This window comes from Plectropomus leopardus, chromosome 15 (genome assembly GCF_008729295.1).
Source record: "Plectropomus leopardus isolate mb chromosome 15, YSFRI_Pleo_2.0, whole genome shotgun sequence".
NCBI lineage: Eukaryota > Metazoa > Chordata > Actinopteri > Perciformes > Serranidae > Plectropomus > Plectropomus leopardus.
This window is the reverse complement of record NC_056477.1, coordinates 24545770-24566816: the sequence shown is the minus strand read 5'-3', so window position 1 is coordinate 24566816 and position 21047 is coordinate 24545770. Positions and strand designations below refer to the sequence as shown.

Here is a 21047-nt window from a genome sequence, read left to right as displayed (position 1 = left end):
TGACAACAAATTTACCGAAAATAGCATTTTAAAACGCTGCAGAGCATTTTTCCCCAACAAAAAATAGCCGAGTCTTAACTGGTAATTTGTGTTTTACATTCTGATATAAAGTCTCTCCAAAATAAAATTAATGCAAGAGCATTATTACATTTAGCAATCCAAAAGCAAAATAAATAAAACAATGTAAAATTGAAGTCACTTTCAGGAGCAGTAACAAAACAGTCTCTGTTACAGTAACAAACATCAAATCTAACAGTCAAACAAAACACCTTTCAGTAAAATGAGTGCAATTTGAATAACACTATAACTTTTCTCTAACAGAAATAATTATAACTAGTACATTCTTTCTGCATCAAAATACTCCAGTCTTAACTGGGCCTTAAGGCATATCGCTACCTGCTGATATGAGTGCTGTATTTTCATATTTATAAGCACATATTCCACTCATTTATGAAGTTATACAAGCGCCTGCACAGCTGACCCCATCCTGCAAATGTTTCAAAATAAAATGCATTGTATCAGCAACTGATGGCATTATGGCCACAGACACACAGACAGATAGCTTTTGTTTTGAAAGGGAAGCAAGGAAGTTGAGGCGCCGTTTCTTTAGATGTGCTGCAGCTGACACGCAGCTGAGATGCGCCTGACAAGTGCTGCTCAGGCGAGCAGTATGCAATAATTATAATAGATCCATGGTGCACGCTCTAACTGATAATATGAGCGCCCAAACAAAAAACAACATGATCAGCGCTGCTCACGCTCTCATGGCGCACGCTGTGTGAAACGGTGCGACGCATCGACGCACGTTACGTGAATAGACGTATTTACGTTATCGATTACTTCAATGCATCGCCCCAACCCTACATATTAAATAAAATTTTTTAAAAAATAGCAGAAATGTTTCCCAATTGGGTTTTTTATGGCACACTGTAAATATGATTTGTTGTTTTACCTTAGGGTTGTGTTGTTAATGTGCTAACAGGCTAACTAGTGTCGAAAATCCTGTTGTTCTGTCCCCTAAGTCTTCTAGTTTCCCTTTTTGAATGACGAATACGGAATACTGCTACCTGCTGGCACAGAGTTATTTCCTGTCATGCATGTGCAGAACGTACATGCAAGGTCGCCGTTCACTGTAGTCTTTGCATTGTGTGCAAGTGCTACCTCTTGGACGAGACACAGGCAATGTGAGGTGACACAACAGCTGGCCTTCGCTACAAGTTCTCTTATGTAAGCTTGTTAGGTCTAGGCCTTGAGTTGTTAAATTAACATTGTAGCCCTACAGTTTTTTAAACGTTAATCAGACATGGCTCAAACTTGACCAAGATTTTTTAGGATCCATCTCACAACATGAAATATACAATGAGCTAATATACATTGTTAATCCATTGCACCCTGACCTGTAGGCATGAAGTTGCTATGCAGAATGTGTATTCCACATAAAAAGGTTATACACGCAACAAAGAGGACACATCATAGTCTTAAAGTCATCGTCATGATGACAAAAAAATTGTCACGCTGATCACACACAGACTCTTGGAAAGCAGGGCACAAGGACTTTCCATGCTCATCTTGTGTTCTCACTCTAAGACTTTGCCCGGTAGACCATGATGCTTTTTTTAAAATCTCAAACAGAGCCTGTTTTGTGATTCTTCTGAAGTTCAGACTGGATTGACCTGTTTCTCCGTAATCCTTCCTCATCAGTGTGCCTCTAATTAGAGGCAACCAGGTGCTTCCTGCAAAGACACCTATGTCAAAGCGTTTGACATTAGAGACGTGGATAATCAAAGTCACAGAGCATCATATTTAACATTCATTGAGATATTAATAGAGTGACTGGAATGAGACACTTTCCACTGAGTGATGAAGGATTTAAAACTGAGCTCTCTTCTTGGATTGCATTACATATCACTTGTGTTTTTATTGCTTTAATCTGGTGCCCGGTAATGTTTCCTGATTTATCTATATCCTGTTGTGTTTTCTCAGTCAACACACCCCTTGACTCTACTAATCCAAGCTCTCTCTCTTTTTTTTTTTTGCTGTGAGAACGTCCTTGTGTGTTCAAGTAAAGCATCAGTATCCATCTTTTCTTTCCTCCTAGGGAAGAAAGTTGGTGAGGAGGCAGTCAGCCTGAACCCCACATGTGCTGAAAGTCATCAGTGGTATGTTTGAGTTGTTTCCTTCCTTCCACATGTCATCAACATTCATCATCATTTGGCTTGAAATCTTCAAAGCTGTCATTTCAAAAGCAAATCAATCAAAGATATTTGGAAGCTGCAGTTTGATGGCATGTGACTTGCTGTCATTGAGCTTTGTCATGCGAATCATCTATGGTTGGATACTAATCCGGTTTAACTGTTTCAGTAAATTCTATGAGACAGAATGAAAGCACAGGTACTTTCCCCAGATGAGAGGTGTCGGGGGGCTGTGGTTTTGAGTGACATGTCAGCCCGGAGCAGCTGTTCCTCAGCATTTGAGTGGATGTTTGCTCAGGCATTTCTTGGGGCAGTTTAGCAAATGTAACTTGAATGAACCCAGAGGAACATCCCAGAAAACCCACAGGGGAGTGACTTACATATGAATTATGTGAGTTTACTCTTCAGACCAAAACAGGTTGAGAAATGCAAAGAAAAGTGCATATTTTGTCAAGAGTTAGATTTCCAGCAGCGTGCTTTGCAGACATGCATTTTAATAGTAGCTTAGCCCCAAACATATCCTTCCTGCAGAGCACCCCCTCATCCATCTAATAGCATCGCATCCAGTTGAAGAATGTAAACACTGCCGGGGTTAATGGTGCTCAGATAGGCAGTTTCATTGAAATAATGTGATAGTGTGTTATTACAATTGCTGTCCCTGTATGTTGACAGTTGCCTCACAGCATGAGCTGCACATATATACAGCTGTCCATAAACAGTGCTTGGGCTAATGCTGGTAATACAATTGACGCTAAGGCATTGTGGCATTGCATTTCATGTACTGTATTCTGTTGCTGTGGTTGATTGTCCCACAGACATTTCTTTAAAAAAAAAAAATTAAAAATAATGGAAAGCGAGAAGTTTTCAGCTTTTCAATTCCACCCCCACCTATCAACTCCAAGTGGTATTACTGTTGCGGCCACTGTCGCAAAGACCGGGTTGATCGCTCTCCATTTTCTTCAGTGCTTAGTAACTATGCACAGACGAGCGATCGAGACCAAACAACATCATCAACACTGAAGACGGAAGGAAAAACATGTTCACTGTAACGTTACAAAAAAAACCAACTCAACACCAGTTCTGAACCCTCTCAAATCCTGTAGCTTCCTCCATTGTACAAAAACCCTTTCAAGATTCACCCTCATTTTACTGCGGTTTCAGTAGCTCTTTGTCTTTGCTTCTTTTGTAGGCTCCATTAACAGGGCTCTTTCTCTTTTGCTATGCAGAATTTCAGCAGTTCCTTTACTTGCTCTGCCCTCGGCCTTTTCTGCTCCTGCTGTAATAACGACTGCAAAATCACTTGTTCCCCCGCAAAATTACTCCTCCTGCAGATAGCTAGCGCTGGATCTGGGAAAACAAACCACACAGTTCTCTCCCTGCTTTTGTTGCGCAGTGGCTGAAGCACTTCCATTTGTGCCGTAAATCAATCCTTCATTTTGCCCAGGAGATCGGAGGCAGCTAGAATTGCATGGTTAAAGCTAGGCTAATTGCAAACCAATTTTAAAGTAGTATTTCTCAATGTTTTAAAGCCATTAGGCTGTGCAATTAACATTAATTCCAGAATGAAATGTTTAAACAAAAAGTTATCTCTGAAGGCTTTAAAATAAATTTTTGTTGCATCAGTCTGATGCTAGTGGACATTTAAAAGTGGCTTATAATTTTCTCTCTGAGTGGTCCTCAGGATAACATGAGGTAAAGGGGAATTTCGCAGCTGTAGGTGATTCTCACACAAAGGACATCAGGAGGACCGTGTATACCCCCCCGGTTGCTCTGACTCAAGGAAAAATCCCCTTGCTTTTAATTAGTTGTGCAGAGTGGGCCTGATGGCATGAGTCCCATGTGTATTTGTGCAGGCCCAAGTGGTGCATTCCTCATCTGAAACACTGCTCATGTCAAAACTTGACTGCCGATCATACATGGAATCCATGGCTGGGATAGAGAGATGAAGATTGCACCAGATGCAGCTCTGAGATCAGCTTGCAATTGCTGGGGTTTGAAAACAACAGCAAAGTGCGCCTTAGATGCAAATAAAATGTTACAAAGCCCTTTTTATTTAGCTTTGTTTACCTTGAGTTCAATATGGTGCATATATGAAGTCCATACAGTAAACGCTGTGCTATGTTTGCTTGTTTATATGATACTAATAGTTTCCCCAGTGTACGTATTTGTTACCATTAATTACATTCCCTGTCCTGTGTAATTGAGATCATGTGGTTTCTTTCTGTGTACACGCGTGTGAAGTTTTCTAATGGAAAACAGACCCAAGCCGCCTGCTGGAGCCAGCAGCCCTGTTTGCTCTGTTCGTTAGGGAATAATTAGCATTAGCTCATGCACATACCGCAGCACTCGAGACGTCAAGTGAAATAGAAGGCCGTGTTTGTTTAGTTAATTAAGAGCAACAGCTTTAAAAAAGCTTAATGCTTAATCCTATATCCACTAATGGAATTTGTAAGATTCTTAAACCGAGCAGAAATGCTGTCTAAATTGAATGGACAGGGCAAAGTAGGTAAAGCCGCACTTTGAGAAGGGAGGAGGCAGGGACTGGGGACGGTGCCAGGCAGTGTTGCAAGAAAGTTTATGTCTGAGGTAACTGTTTACTTAGTGTACCGATGCCGTGAGAAAAGTTGTCACCTGTTTTCCTGAATGCAGCCCAGCTTGTCACAGTTTGGCAAATGTTTAGAAGCTCTGCCAGTCAGTTCCTGCTCTGCCACTGAAACTACTTATAGAGACTTATTTAAGTAGCCTCAGTGAATGAATGGCTTTTTGAACCTTTCCATTGCTGTCTAGCCTTATTCAATTCAATTTAAGTGTTGGTATGGGGTCAAATTAATGCTTTTTTTAATGTGAAAGATCTACAAATTATTTTTAACTTTTACAGCTTTTTTAAAAAAAAATCTGTGGAAAATTCATGCACAAATAATTGGCAAAACAAAATATGTCATTAATGTAATGCTGAAGTCAATGAACATTAAAAAAAAAAAAAAAGTAGTAGCAGTAGAACTACAGTACACTGTGTACTGTAAGTTACAGAAAAGACTTTCTATCTTCTCCAACCACCAGCTTGATGGGAAAATAAAAGATGGCGTCCTCATTTGTCCCTGCATGAAGGGGGCTGTTGTTGGGTACACTGTAACAAAACTGTATTAATATGTTAATTTTACACGATTGACCAATTTTGTTGAGCTTATTTTGTGTAACTGTGACCAAACCAAGACCTGCTGAGTCATTATTAGTCTTCAAAGCACGCTACCACAAAGCTGGCTAATATCCTGGCATGGCAGGTGTTACTGGATGCTCACCAAAATTTTAACTGAAACTGTTTTTAAGTTTGACGACACACAAACCTTGTTGTGTTAAACCTGTTTTACACATCTCCAATTAGCGTTTAATTACTGTTTACTGCCTGCAAGTTTGGAACAAATCAAACTCCCTCCAAATTAATATTAAAATGATTTTATCTGTATTTAATTTGTGGATATTCATGTAAGGCATTTTTATTTGAGGAGATACAGTTTAAATCATAGCCACTTCATGCAAAGTTGGATGTGTGAGTGACAGCTAACAGGTAGAGTGAGGAGGACAGTCTCAACAAACCTGCTCTGTTGTATCTGAGAACAGAACAGATGCTAGTACACTGTGTCTCTGTGAGAAAGGTATAACTCTAGCTGTGTACCGTCTAAGGGCTTTGTATCTCCCAAATATGTTTGAATTTTGAGCAAATATGTCTTAGGGGGACTAACATTGCTCGTCCTTCCTTCACTTACTCTGCGTAAAAGGGTAGAGTAAGGCAGCCTCTCTTTTAGAAAATCGTATGGAAAATAAGCGGTGCATACTTTGGCTCATTAGTATCGCCTAATTCATTGTGAGCCAGTGAAATAAGCTTTGAAGTTGACCATCCTGTTTGGTGAGGAGCACGTGCAGCTTGGCCTTCTGGTCCTTTGACATACTTTCTTCATGACCTGCTGTATACGTTGATAGGTGTGCAACAAATTATTATTTTGGTCATTAATTAATCGGTGGGGTTTTTTTGTTCTGTTTTGTGGTATTGATTCGCTGTTTGGTTTATAAAATGTCACAAAGTGTTATCCAAAGCCCAAGATTATGTCCTCAAATGTCTTGTTTTGTTCACAATCCAAATATATTCAGTTTACTGTAACAGAGAAAAGAAACCAAACAATAATCACGTTTTAGAAACGGGAATCAGATCATTTTGACTTTGACCTTCTTAAAAAATTACTGAAACTGATTAATCGATTATTAAATTAGTTGGCCATTAATTTGTTAGTTGACAGCATATAATTTAACCCTTTGAAACCAGGATCAACAGTTTTCATGTGCTGAATACAGACAGCGTTCATAAATATTTAACCTTTGAACCCTGAGCAAATTTTCTGGACATGTGGGAAAAGGCAGTTGGCAACTTCACAAGAAATGTCCTGTAAATTGCAAGAAATTATTGAATTTATAAAATTATTTTTTATAAAAAATCCAAAAACATTAGCTATAAATATTATAATTATGTGTTTAAAATTCTTTTTTCATTCTCTTGTTTGTTTCTATTTTATGTTTTGTTTTGGGTTTCTTACTAATTTATAGGTAATTTTTTTTTGGTTGCTCATTGCCTTCATTTTTTTAATCGAGCCAATTTGCTCAGGTTTTAAAGGGTTAACTGAAAAAACCATGAAGCTCACACTGTGAGTTTTTTTATTTGTATAGCACCAAGTCAATGCCGACAGCGAAAGACCTCAGACTGCGATCATAGAATCAGGGATTATGCTGAATAACCCAAAGCTTTTACCTCTGAAAAAGCGTTGATGTGCAGCTACAAGTACAAGACATTTGTGAACCTCACGCAGTCAGAAACATGCAGCATCCTTTCTGAGCCTGCACATCAGCCGTTTGTAGAGCTCAAGTGATGAATGAATGTGATGTCCGTATAACAGTCATCACTTCACAAGAGATTACACATACTTTCCCACTCTGTCATGCACCAAATCTCTGTACTTTTCCCAGGAGAGGTGGATGAGGAGTCTTTTGAAGTTTTTTTTGAGGCAGTCAAAGAGCACCATTGAGATACTATCAGCATCTGCATACGTCTCCACAGTGTCACCTCAAAATTTTTTAAAGTAATTCTCTGTGCATATCACACCTCTACACACCTCCACCTCTCTCCTCTCAGGTTTCATTCTTCAAAAGCACTCCAGCAATGTAGCCGTTGTGACTGCCATAGAGCTTTCTAGTAATATACTTCATAAAAGAGAGCTGATGTGTGGACCACAAAAAAGATACAGTGTACAGAAATCCCACAGTCATGGAAAATACTTGGAAGGTTATGGAATTTAATAGGGCTGCCCCCTGAAAGTGGGTGAGTCATATCATCAGTCCCTCAGTTTGCTGAGTTAGCTTCAAATCAAGCAGTCATTTTTATTGTTTGTTTGTTTTTGCCTGTCAGTGGGCTGTGTAGTGTACTTCTTGAGGCGCTTTGGGCCTTAAATTTTGCTGCGGAGTGATTGCTCTTGACTTAGACGCTACTCTTTGGAGCTGCGAACATGCAGGCAGTGCATAGACAACAATAGAGAAGCTGCTTTAAAGTAGTGAATTGGCAGCTCACAGCAACTTAATACAATGCAATCTCTGACTTTTGTTTGATATCTAGTGTCAGCCAAAAATGTTCTTGCACATTTACAACCGGTCATTAGCGCCGTTAGCTTGTATACTGTCTCACATTAATGCCACTTTTAACACTAAACGTCCCATGGAGCTCGTTCAAACATTAAAACTTTGTATGGAAAACAAAATGAATCATTGAAAGGAGCCTTCCCCTTTAAGACAGGTTAAGTTTATCTTTATCATAATATTTATTAAGGCTTCATTTAACCAGAAAAAAACTCTGAGATGAAAAATCTCTTTTTAAAGAGTGTCCTGGCCAAGACAAGCAGCCACATAAATTACAGATGGAAAACAGAGCAAAAAACACAAAGTCAAAATATGCAATATATGTGACATAGTGTGGCAGCGTTTGTTATGGGAGGCGAGACTCTCCTGCGTTTATGTGTGTAGAAAAGTACTGTATCCAGGCCAGCAAGTGCCAAAGACACAGTGAAGCACATTCTTTCCTGAAATGTAATTAAGGTCCTTGAAAAGTCATGGAAAATGTATTAAATTTGTCTATGAAAATGTGTGGGAACCCTGAGTGTAAGATGAGTTGAATGTGTGTGAGTGAATGTACCGTGCGCTTGCATTGGGTTACACAGGGTGCTTTCGTGACAGTAAGTGTGAAGCCTATTTGTATAATCTCTGCGCGCTGACGGCTGTGAGATGTGATTGCATTCTTGTATCGCCGGCTTTGTTTATAGGTGCGTTTTCAATGATCCGACCGTGTGAATTCAGCCCATGTAAATCCCTGGCTAAAGGGCCTCTCTGATGGTACAAAGGCCCGCGGATTAAGCAGGGAGCCTATGGCAGTGCCAGCCAGAGGAGGGGGGGGGTGAGGGGTTGGGATGGGGTCACTTTGACCTCTACAAAGAAAACTTTAATTTCAAACACGTGCCTGTGTTTTCCACGGTCATCATTAGTGTCACCGTGGCAGCATTGTGCTCCATTCCCAGTAGCTGTGGAGACCCAGTGTGTGTGTAAACTTTCACTGGTTCATCGCTGCGAGAACATTTGACACACAGCCACAAATCTCACCTCCCATGCAAAGAAAACACTATCAGCTCCTTGTGTCATGGGCTAAGTTTATCAGCACACTTCACACATTGTCTCACACAGGTTGTCCTTGAATTCCTCGAGTTCCTGCCCCTGTTTCTGTACAAGTTTTAGCCTGGAGTCCTGCCTGGCCCTCCCTGCCTTGAATGAGGTCTCTATGTTTGGATTTGAAGGCTGAAATCAATCTGCTGTTTCCACCAAGCAGCTGACACTTAGGCCCTTTTGTTTTTGACCAGCAGAGTGGGGGATTTCACTGAGCCACAGTAAAAAAACTCACACTAACCTTGCGCAATTAAGTGTTCTGTCCTCCTCTCATCCCTGTCATGTTTTGCCACCGCCCACCTTTCCTCCTCTGCTTGATATTTCCCTTTTCTTGCCTTAGACAGTCAGGGGAAAGATAGTATTTCAACTCAGTGAAGAAAGGAAAGGATAAACAACAGCAGATTGGCCCCTGAGGCTCGACACACCTCTCTACACCTTCACATCCCGTCTCCTTATACGCTCACTCCCCTTACTTCTCCCCGCCCCTCCACTGAGGGCCTGGTGCAGTTTACATAATGACAATGGATATGTTGCGTAAGACCAAAAACAACACACACTCCGACCTCCACCTCCGGCATAGTTCATGCTCTTTGATTTAAGTTTTTTTCGTTGGAAGACAGAAACACAGGCGGAGGGTGAACTTTGACATTATCAGCAAGACTCCGCAGGGGAAAGTCCAGGTGGGCCAATTATAAGCAGCTCTGTCACTGGCACACTGGGCTCCACATACTTCTCAGTAAACACTGCCAGCATGGTTATTTGCTGAATAATGCTTGAACTAGCCGATCAGAGGGAAATATAAATCCATCTTGTGGTAGCCTGGATGTTGAGCAATCTCACCCCACACCCCTTACCTGAGTAATGCTCAGTCTCAATTGTGATTACTATACCCTTCTGGTATGCTGCTCTGGTCTCTCTCCTCATCTCACCACCAGCAAGATGCAAGATTTATTGCATTTAATCACATAAGCATATTTACAGCATACTGGTAGAGAGAGAGATGACTAACCAGTTAGCATAGCTCTTGAAGAAAGATTTCTCTTAGCTGAGCTCATTAGTGTATTAGACTGATTTGTTCTGAGTCAAATCCCAAGTCTTAAACTTTAAGTTTCGAGTCCTAAAGAATTAATGATGCGCTTTTCAGCAAGTGTAATGCCGTTTTAACAACATAATAATTCTCTCCTGCGATTTGATTGGATGCTGTTGGATTGGTTCAAAGAAAGTAGATCTGGGGAAATAAGTGTCAGCTTGCTGGAAATTAATAGTGTTACTGTTAACAAAACCAACACGAAAAGCAACAAGTAAAAGTTTGACCTAATGAAGGGGCTGGATAGAAAGTGAACAGTGTTATAATTCATCCTGAGGAGAACATGTATATTGATACCAAACTTAATGGTAATTCACCCAATAGTTGTTAGCTGCTAGTAGGGATGTCCCGATCACATTTTTTGGCCCCCCGATGATATCCAAGTCATTTGATATTGAGTATCTGCTGGTAAGAAGTCTCAATCTGGTACTTTTGTTTTTCTAGATAATACTGCTGCAGTGCACGCTATAAGAATGTTTCTTTGAAGTTATTTTGATGACTTTTTAAATTTTTTATTTATTAGCCTATTGTTATTTATTTATTTTACAAAATAAAGTAAAAAAAAAAAAAAAATACAAATCCTCTCCTGAATCTCGTTGGCCTCCTGGCTTTCTTGTGGGAATGTCACTGTCCCTTCAAGAGTCCAGTGTTTGTTGTTTTAGTGCAGCCAGTGTCTCATTAACTATGTCAGCTTTTTGTTTGTTGGGCTTTTGTTTCTCTTTGCAATGGCGTTTGGCTCCTCCGCTCTCTCCTCTGAGTGGGGCGGAGAAACAACATGCATTGTAGCTGAAAGCAGAACGTGAGACTCACACTGAACTGAAATGAAATGAGCGCTCATAACTGTCGGAATTTACATAAGTAAACAGTCTCGTACTGCTCAGCCGCTGCTCATAAGTTCAGCAGAGAGGAGTGACAGACAGCTTAGTAGAACAGAGGTGACAAAGGCTGCGTTCTGCGTTGCTGTGGATGAAAGTAAAACCATCTCTATGACAGCTGACATAAAATAAATTATTGGATGCTCTATATACGAAATATTTTCGAATCCGATCAGTCACTGTGTCTCTTGGATGAATGCTGCTTACGATTTGGCACCTGGTTGCTACCTTTCTATAAAGCCCTGATTCGTCTGAGCGCCGTGGCGGTACACACCCATAAACGTCCTGAGCACAGAAAATAAGAAAATACCAGCAGAGGGCAGAATCTCTGCAGATAAATACACCACCACACACTCCTAGTGGGTCGTTGGTGATAATTGAGAGGAATTACTTCTATTTGAGTCTGTATATTGTTTTTATTAGTGTGTTTGTTTGTTTTTTTGTTTTTTTTAGGAAAATCCTGCATGGTATATCTTTCAGTTGTGTCATGCAACCAGATTGTTGCACTACTATACTTGAGAAACCCTTACTATTTGTATGACAGGCACTCATAATTAGATTAAAATGTGGTGGCCGAGCACAACCCAGCTGTGTCCTGGCTCCGTTTGCTCACAGCCGATATTGAGTCAGCGGTGATGGATTTGCTCAAAGCCTTTACATCCAGCAGTCTGTTTTCATTGGAAGCTCGGCAGCACAACTACAGACAGATAGCATTTCTGCCCCTGTGATGCTGTGGAGCGTTCCACTCATCGAGCGCCAACCAGTGGCAGCGAGGCCACACCCTGCGCTACCTTAAGAAAATAAACGGATCTTTTTGGTTACAGTTAACACACAATTCATCTGCCTGTGTTTTCTTTGCAGAGAATATTCTGGGCACTTAGGCATGATGTGGTTAGTACTTGTCTTATCACCGCTCATTTTCAACACCGCCCACAATAAGAAGGAGTAATGATGTTAAGCTCAAAGATTAATGTTTTCATGATGTTTCACACAAGTACAACCACCTGAGATATGTATCTTTTTTCTTTTTGTACATTTTGATCAGTTAGTGGCTGGAACTTTGTCAAGTGAAGTCATATTGCCCACTTGTTCGTGAGAAAGATCATTGTACCTACTTTATCTTAATTAAGTAATGACCCGCTAATCATGTAGTACAATTTGCACGCTACACCTGGCTGTAATCTGTGTCGGCATGCTGCGCCTGATCACAGTCCAGAGACAGAAAAAGTGAGTGTGGCTGCAGTGAACGGTAGCCCACCACTAAATCATCCCTTGTTAAAAAAAACCCATTCACACATACCAGACACCTCAGTGCACACACGCACGCAGTAGCAGATTCCATCTACCATCAGCACCACCATGTCAGACGACACTGTCAGATGACCTTTGTACACGCTGATCCTTCATATAAAAAGGTATTTATGTCACTCTGTGGTGTTTGACAGAGTACCAGCAGGATTAAAGCAGCCTTGCGGTGAAAAGACTTTGATCACCTCTCTCCGCTCCTCTCCAAACCCACAGCGTCATGCCGACTTACAGATCTGGAAGCTGAGATCGCTCTTTGTTTCCTCTCCACCTGCCCACTGGTCCACATCGGTGTATTAATTAGTGGCTGAAGGAATAAGGTGAAGCAGCTTATCTCTGCTGATGATGCCTAATGAGGAGTCTTGCTGAAGTAGGTTGAGTGTTGGCGGTTTTTTTTAGTCCTTTTGGTTTCTCATTGTTAGTGACCCGAAGAAAAGGTGGTGAGACTGAAAGGTGCTGTCCAATTTCTCTCCAACCCTCCCACCTACACAAAACTTCACTACGTGACTTCTGTACTGTAGTCAGTCAGGACAGGGCGCAACCAAAACTTGGCAACTTGGTAAAATCTCAACTGAGAATAATCATGTTTTAATGCCTCCACGCCGGCGATTGCTGAGGCTAGAGAAATTATGTTTTCGGGTTCTTGTGAATGCGTTTTCTTCAAATTTAAAAAAACATTTCCAGTTGGACTCAAGGATGAACTGATTAGATTTTAGTGATCATAGGTCAAAGGCTAAGGTAATTGCGACCTCGTCTGTCTCATTCTTGTGAAAGCCGTATCTCGAGAACACCTTGGAGGTATTTTTATCAAATTTGGCAGAAATGTACAAGTAGATTCTACAATGACCTGATTAGAATTTGTAATTAAAGGTCAAGGTCACTGTGCCATTGCATACTTCTCATTCTCATGAACGCAATATATGAAGATGGTCTTGAGGGAATTTCCTAAAATTTGACACAAATGTCCACTTGGACTCTAAAATGAATTCTTTAGAATCTGGTGGTTGAATGTCGAAGGTCAAGGTCAGTGCAATCTCATAAAACATGTTTTGGCGGAGAATTCATGCGCTCAAATTTCACACAAATATCTTAATAGTATATAATGATAAAGTTCTGACGTTTTATATCTAAGAGGCCAAAGGTCAGCTGTGGCATCATAACATTGTGCAAAAACACTTCTGTCCATTACTCAGTGCCATAACTCAGGAACAGAAGGAGAGACATTTACTCAGATACTCAATATGTGACACTAATTTTGGGTGCTCACCTTGAAACTGTGCTGATTGTTTACATCTTCTGTGCTGATGGGGGAAGGTGTGTGTGAAGCCTCCATGTTTTCACAGACATGGATGGAAACTGTAAGTGTAACTTGAGTGATGCACGGAGGCAAACAACCACATGGCGATATTTCTAGTTTGACCTAGTAGTACAGTGAAAATGATTCCTGTCTTTTGTTACTTTCTTCTGCAAGATCCTCAGGTCTGCCTGCATGAGGCAAAGTGAGAGTGACCTTGTCAAGCAAGGTCAAAGATTCAAATTGCCAGACCAGCTGGTTGGATGGATTAAGTGATGGTGTTAAGGTGCCCTTGTGCGAGACACTTGATCCCCAGCTGTCTTAAAGGAATACTCAAAAAGATCATTTGTAGATCACTTACTCACCCCGTGTTATATTGCATCTGAAAGATTTTTTTTTTCTCTACATGCCTCCACACTGAATGAAAAAAATCCAAAAACAGAGAAAATTCTTGATACATTGAAGTAATAGGCAACTGCATTAGGACTTTAGGGCTTTAGCAGCAGTATGAGATATTTGGGGCGATTCCTTGACACTCCAAGCAACTACCATTGTATAAGAGCAAGTGAGCTAGGAGCCTTCTGTTTGTGTCACGTGTGAAACCAAAGTCAGTTGACTTAATTTAATAACAAGTAGTGTGCTAGTATATGTAGTGTACTATGCTTGTGTGGCAATGCATGTAACAAAGCATAATTGATGTGCCCTTCCTCACTGTTCAAGCTGACACAGGCGCACTATCTAGTGCATTATATTCTGATGTGAGGAGCAACTGATCAAGCATTGGTATTTGACAAGTTGGGAGTGAGAATGTGAAGATTTGAACTCTGCTTTTGCATTACACACCGCACTTGTGTGGAGATAAGGGCACGCACTTTTGGACAATCTGTGCTCAAAAGTATTGTTGCACAACTATTGTATTACTGAGAACAATGGCCTTTTTACTCACCTCTGCACACCTCTCAATCACTGCATGAAATGTGCGTACTGGGGAGATCATAGGTTTTTGGAAAGTTACAAAAATTGTTGGACACCGCCCCCTGATTCTTATGAGGTTTCAATGTTTCAGACATTGTTCAACCATCAAATAGGCACTGTGGTTAAAGTATACTGATGCCTTTAAACTGTGTCTCGCTCTTTGTTAAACACCTTTCTATGAATATTTTTTAAAACTTAAATGGGTTCAGAAATATTTTTAAATTGCCATTTGTAATGCGTGTTTTTCTTTTTTTTATTAACCTTGTCTATACTTAACTTTTACTCATTTGCATTTTCTGCCATTTTTTTCTGGGTGCAGGGAACATAAAATCTGTGAAAAACAGATCAAACTAATTTTCTTTTTAAATAAATCTGTTGTCTGTTTTGTTTTCTCTGTAAATAATGAGCCAAGCAGTATTACTTGTAGACACCTGATACACAGCTGATCTCTCCAAAGGTATGCCATCATGTGTGGAATTATGGCAGAATATGACACGGTACAGAACAAGATAAAGAACGGATACATCTTTAAGGTAAGCTATCTGTACTCTGCAGTTATATATTGTGTCTGGAACCTTTTAATTTATATAATACTAATACTATTATGTGTATGCATTTTATATATATGTTGAACATTGCTTCTCCCATATTCTCAGAGGGGGGAGGGGGGGGGGTCGGCTAGTCATACCACTTAAACCAGTAAGCCACTCCTACAGCATTTGGCTTTCATAAGACTGAGTGTGGAACAACAGCACGTAGCATTTTATCTTCTGTCAGCGGCTTCCCCCAAACACTGTGTACCTGCAAAACTCTTGACAGGTGAAAGATAAAGCCATAGAGCGCCGAAGAGGGAAGATATGGGGGGAGGGAGGGGGGGGGCTGAATCAGAAAGAGAGGGAGAATGGAAAAGAACGTGGGAGGGTGCGTGACAGCCCAGGAGTGTGTGGTCGCTCTGCGAGATCGCGTGTGTGAGAGGTGTTTGTGAAATACTTGTGGGTTGGTGAAGCAGGACAGATCAGGCCAGAACAGAAGGCAGTGGAAATAGCAGCCGTGTCATGAATCAACAGTGAAAATCTTCTCCCTGTCTGTCTGTGTGTCTGTCTTTCTTCCCCTCCCAGGATCATCTGGATAAAGCCATTGAGCTGAAGCCACAAGATCCCATGTCCTACTACCTGCTGGGCCGCTGGTGCTACGCTGTATGTGACCCTCCCGACACACTGTGCAACACATTTATCTCTCCTCACATACACAAACGGTGAATTTATGGAGGCTGACATGTCTCTGTGCCCCCCTCCTCCCTGTGCTAACCCACCCACGGTTTCCCCTCATTCATTTCCACTGTTTAGGCTTCGCTGAGGTTTATTTTTCCCTCTGCGATATTTGCAGAAACGCTACAGGAGGTTAACACCAGCCATTGTTAGCTTTAAATCAGATTGTACCAGAGAGATACTTTCATCCTGTTTCTGTTCAGCTCATGTTCTTTCAGTGCTATGACGATAATATCTCATCTGTCAGTCATTTAAACACCATTGGTGTATTTGAAAATGATTTGTGATGACGAATTATTGTCATTAAGCAGTGGTAAAAGAAGTGTTAAGCTCCTTTACTTAGGTAAAAGTACTATTTCCATCCTGTGAAAATACAAATGGCACTTAAGTAATAGTAAGTATAATCAGAAAAATTTACTAAAAGTATTAAAAGTAAAAGTACCCAATTCAGAAAAAATCTTTAAAACAATACACATCCTAAAACCAAATTTTTTTTTAGAAAAAAAGGAAAAACACCCCACAAAAACTCAAAACTATAGATACAAGTCATAAAAATATCCCAAAACTCAAAATTATAAAGACAAAAACACCCCAAACTTCAACATAAAAAAAATTAACACCACAAAACTTAAACTTAGTTAGATTAAATTAAAAATAGATAAAACTCTCCCAAAGTCAGAATTATTTTAAAAGTGGGGAAAAATAAAAAACAACAAAATTATAAACAAAATTGAAAATAACACCCCCCGAATTGTAAAATCATTTAAAACATAGAAAAAGACTTAAATGTTTATCATATAGTTTTCTATGTTGTTTATCAAATAGTTTTCTATGACTCGACTGATTGATTAATCAACTAATTGTTGCAGCTGTACTGTATAAACTGTTTACAAATTTAAAAAAAAAATGCCAAAGTAACTAAAGCATTCAGATAAACTTAGAAAATTAAAAAGTACAATTTTTCTTCTGAAATGTGTTGGAGTAAAAGTATAAAGTAGCATGAAAAGAAAAAATGCTAAAGTTAAGTACAAGTGCCTCAAATTCATACTTAAGTACAGGATTTGAGTAAATGTGCCTAGTTATATTCCATAACTGTCATGAAGATACAAAGGTTTACAGATGTTTGCTGTTGAGTTTCCCTGTTGTTTCATGAGCTATTTATCACATAACTTGGTGCCAGTTGTCAGACTAACTGCATGAAAGGAAGGAAGCTATTACAGAGATCGCTCTGATTAAATTATATAATACTCACCTACACTGTTGGTACCACAGAGGGAGTGAGGGGCCGTGCAGATTTCACGAAGCAGTAACACCTGATATTTTCAGGGATTGAGTTTTATGGACCAACTGTGGTGCATTCATGTTCAACAGTGATGTACTGTTTGCATTGAGCCAGCGGTTCTGTTTGAAGGGTCCTCTGATGACACCAAAGCAATGCTACACCTGCAATTAGACGTTGCTCTGATGAATGGTGCAAGGCAGGAACATAACATGTTTGACCCAGGCTTCTCCTGGCCTTTATCATGGTTTGCGAAAAGTGTCAGTAGAAAAGTATCAGTGTACACGGTACATGTGGTCATGGAAATACTGGAAAAGTCAGTCGGGAAAGTGTGTTTGTGTTTTTTTGGTCTGGAATAGTTAAGAAAAATGATATGCAACCAAACCAGCGAGGAAATGTATGGAAACGAATACCTACAAAATTCATTAACTTTGTTTCCACTAACTGTTAAAATTCTTAATTTCACAGATGTAATTATATTTTACGAAAAAATATCTGCATTACTTAAATATCTCAACAGCTTTAAAAAATGTGAAAGATTATTAATTGTGGAATTTCCACTTCATTTCATAAAAAAAAGGAACATTGACTCTTGTTGGGAAAATTTTAGCTGTTTACAACAGCTCGTTAAAGATGTCTTCAAGAGTAATTTAACATTCACTGAGAATCTTGTTTTTGTTGACCTCTGGTGGTTAAACTTGTGACGTCACTTTGGTGATGTGCAGGTGTACTTCAGTGTCATTGTGACATCTGTGTTGGGTGTAGTTACAGATGCAACAAAGCACCTTTCCAACCTCACCCAGCGTGGGAAACCTTATCCAGAAGACAGTAATATGCTGCCTTTTAGCCTGGTTTTGAGTTTGTCTTAAACTTATGTGCAGAATTGTCCTTCAACTTGAGGTGATCATTTTGCAGGTGGCGCAGTTGTCATGGATTGAGAGGAAAGTTGCTGCAACATTATTTGGAGAACCTCCAAGTGCCACGATCGAAGATGCACTGAAGAATTTTCTTAAGGTACCGTGATTCATTCTGCAAACATTCTCCTCTATGCATACATTCAGCATCTTCAAGGGGACGTTTTATGCTTTTCCTAATTTTCTCTCATATGTGATATAATGTAACTAATAACGTAAACGGAGGTTATCCATGTGACCAAAAATCTCAGGCTTCAGAACATTCTTAATACTCTTTTTGCAATGTTTTTTTACTTCATTTGAGTCAAGCTGACATAAGCTTATGACAGATTTCTTTATATGTCGTCTGCTGCAGGCACGTTACTGCAAGTGTTTACATTATGTAGTCTAACCTGCTCCATGCAGCTACATGTAGTCTTGGTTGCTGATGATGTTAGTTTCTCTCGGATTTTGGATTATATTCCTCCTGCATCCTGTATTGCTGCGGTTTCTGCAGTGACCCGGGTCCAACTCCGGCCTGTGGCCCTTTGCTGCATGTCATCCCCCCTTCTCTCTCCTCCTTCTCCTCTCTATCTTAAGCTGTCCTCTCAATAAAGGGAAAAATGCCCCAAAAATAATCTTTATAAATAATCAATCACAAACAGCAATGATATATGGTTAAAATTAAAATCTAAAAAAAAAAAAGATGCTGAAACAGTTGCTGCAGGTCAGCACTGCAGTGATACTTTCACCTCAACTGGGAATCTGATGGAGAAGCTACTAAGCTTAATTTGGCGGCTACCAAGCTTTGAGGCGCTACCGTCTCCAGTCTGAAGTTGAACCTCTGTAGTCAGCTTTCGAAATGAGCCGAAACATAGTGTGCCTTTCTTCGATACACACCTATCTGTGTGAAGAATAAATTGAGAGAGAAAAGTTATTGCACATCTGACTTTTTTAATGAAAGTAGTCCACACAAGTGGGCGTGACTATTGTTTTCAGAAAGTTACAAAAGTTGCAGGACGTAGTTCCTATGTTGGAAAGTTGGGGAAGGGGGTTTTAGATGCTGTTTGACGATCCAATCTGCCCGTTGTTGGAAGCATATTTATGCCTGCAGGACTGCTTCCACTCAGTCATTGTGCCTGGTATATTAACAGACTTTTAACTAGAAAAAAAAATACACAAAATAAGGCCTGATATTGTAATATCTTCTGTGTTATTGTTTTTATTTCCATACATTTGAAGTGATTGCAAGTTCTCCCTTGAGCTGCTCTGATTAATGAGACATGCAGTGTACGGCATCCTGTTTGTGTAGTGTTCACATGCAACTTGCCTCCAGGTTGCTTCTGTACTCAGTTTTTTTTTCCAAAGACCAAGCGCTTCATATTTAGAAAGGCTTAATCTGTGATCCCACATTTCAAGTGTTTATATAGTAATGAAATGAATTTTGCTTCTGGCCAATATTCCTGTTCATGCCTCTTCCTCATGTCTTATGTATCTCACCCATCAATTTGATTTAGGTAGTCTCTGTTTCAACATGCCGCTCCTGACCCCAAGGAGAGCCTCCGGTGAGGCTGTCGAGCTTTAACAAATTACGTCCTGTAGGGTTACGCAGGTCCCCAGCCTCTAACCTGTGGTTATCTGTACTTGACTAACTGTAGCAGAGCTGTTATGGTTGCAGGAGCTGCAGGGGGAAGACAGGCATGTGAATGAGTCAAGCTAAATGTTGTTGTAGGTCTTTGTAATTATACAGGTACAACTATTGACCATGTCTGGGTGAAGATCTGTGTCTTCAATTAAATCCAGACTATAGACCCAACAACAATCTCTTCCAGGCAGATAACTGGCAACTGATTTATTTGCAACCATAGGTAAAACTGGCAAACTTGTTTGTTTCTGTTTTCATTTTCAGCCCTAACTGTAATGTTTAAAGATTGAGCACGGTGGTTCAACCTGTCTGACATTTCTGCTGTGCTTACTTTATGTACTGTGTTGTTGAAGTTATGTATCGCTGTGGACACGGGCTTCATTTTAATCATAGATTATCTAAATAATGGATGTAGCTACCGGGACTTCACCCATTTTGTGGAGTCCCATTTTGAAGCCCAGAATCTGGCATTTTGACCGTGACCATTTTGGCTTTTTGAGCCAGAAGTGACCATTTGGATGAGAGGCTGGAGCTGTGAAGGAGTGAGGGGTGGATCTGACTCACAAACAACCTTTCACCTAAAGTGGCCCGCCCTTAAATATGCGTAACTTTCGACCATATAAAATATAAACGGGTGAGTTATTAAAATAAATCACCCCCTGTACAGTTGTCATTAATAAAATGAAATTAGATATGGAGACCAGCCCTGTTTTTTGTAACAGATTATATGCTGTTTTTGGAATAATTGCAGTAGACCAGCAACGTCAGTGTTCTTCAAAGTAAAATTAGTGTTTTTGTCGTTGGAGTCTTTTGGCTTTGAGATAGTGACTTCAGTTCCCTTTCAGAATATAATATTCTAAATGTAGGATACACTTTCACTGATACAGGTTATTTAGATAGGCATTTTGTCACGTGGTTACAAAACTAACCAATTTAGGCAGTGTTAGCTCAGAGCTTTTTCATTTTATGTACTTTACATGGGAGATTCCTACTCTGCTTTATACTATAGAAATCTTCATATAGTTTAGTCCAGTTAAAACATTAACAGGTATGCTAGTAGCTACTGTACTGTTAAAGCTTTACCGCTTTGTTGTCATGAAAATATTATAAAAAGTACTGGAGTGACATAGTTGTATTTTTTGCATTAAGAAGAAAGATGAATTGTCTTTCTAAAACTAAAGTTTTTTGTTTTTTTATTATTCAGGTTGAGGAGATCCAGCCGGGATATTCTAAACTCAACTATGTGTTTCTAGCAAAGGTCAGTACCAGGAACTTCAAGTTGAACTTGTTTTGTGTTGTTTTGTTTTGTTTTGTTTTTGGATGACGCTGTGCACTGTTCTGTGGGATCCGAGACTGAAGACTACACAGTACGTTGACGGATTTTGCTTCCTGTCTTTGACAGTGTTACAAAGACCTGGGACAGATGGGGAAAGCTAGAAAGATGTGTGAAGCTGCTTCTTCAATGAATGTCGTGTCCAAAGAGG

The 21047-nt window shown here is 39.9% G+C and overlaps 1 protein-coding gene across 1 annotated transcript in view; it reads left to right on the top strand.

Annotated features, from left to right (window-relative positions):
* The window catches only part of LOC121954784 (regulator of microtubule dynamics protein 2), a 38682-nt gene that overhangs the window by 13328 nt on the left and 4307 nt on the right, over positions 1-21047 (top strand). Inside the window, exons 4-9 of the mRNA XM_042502483.1 lie at positions 2099-2159; positions 14936-15011; positions 15597-15674; positions 17941-18039; positions 20768-20821; positions 20966-21046. Of these exons, the coding sequence (XP_042358417.1) occupies positions 2099-2159; positions 14936-15011; positions 15597-15674; positions 17941-18039; positions 20768-20821; positions 20966-21046 (449 nt within the window). The remainder of the gene's footprint in view (positions 1-2098; positions 2160-14935; positions 15012-15596; positions 15675-17940; positions 18040-20767; positions 20822-20965; position 21047) is intronic.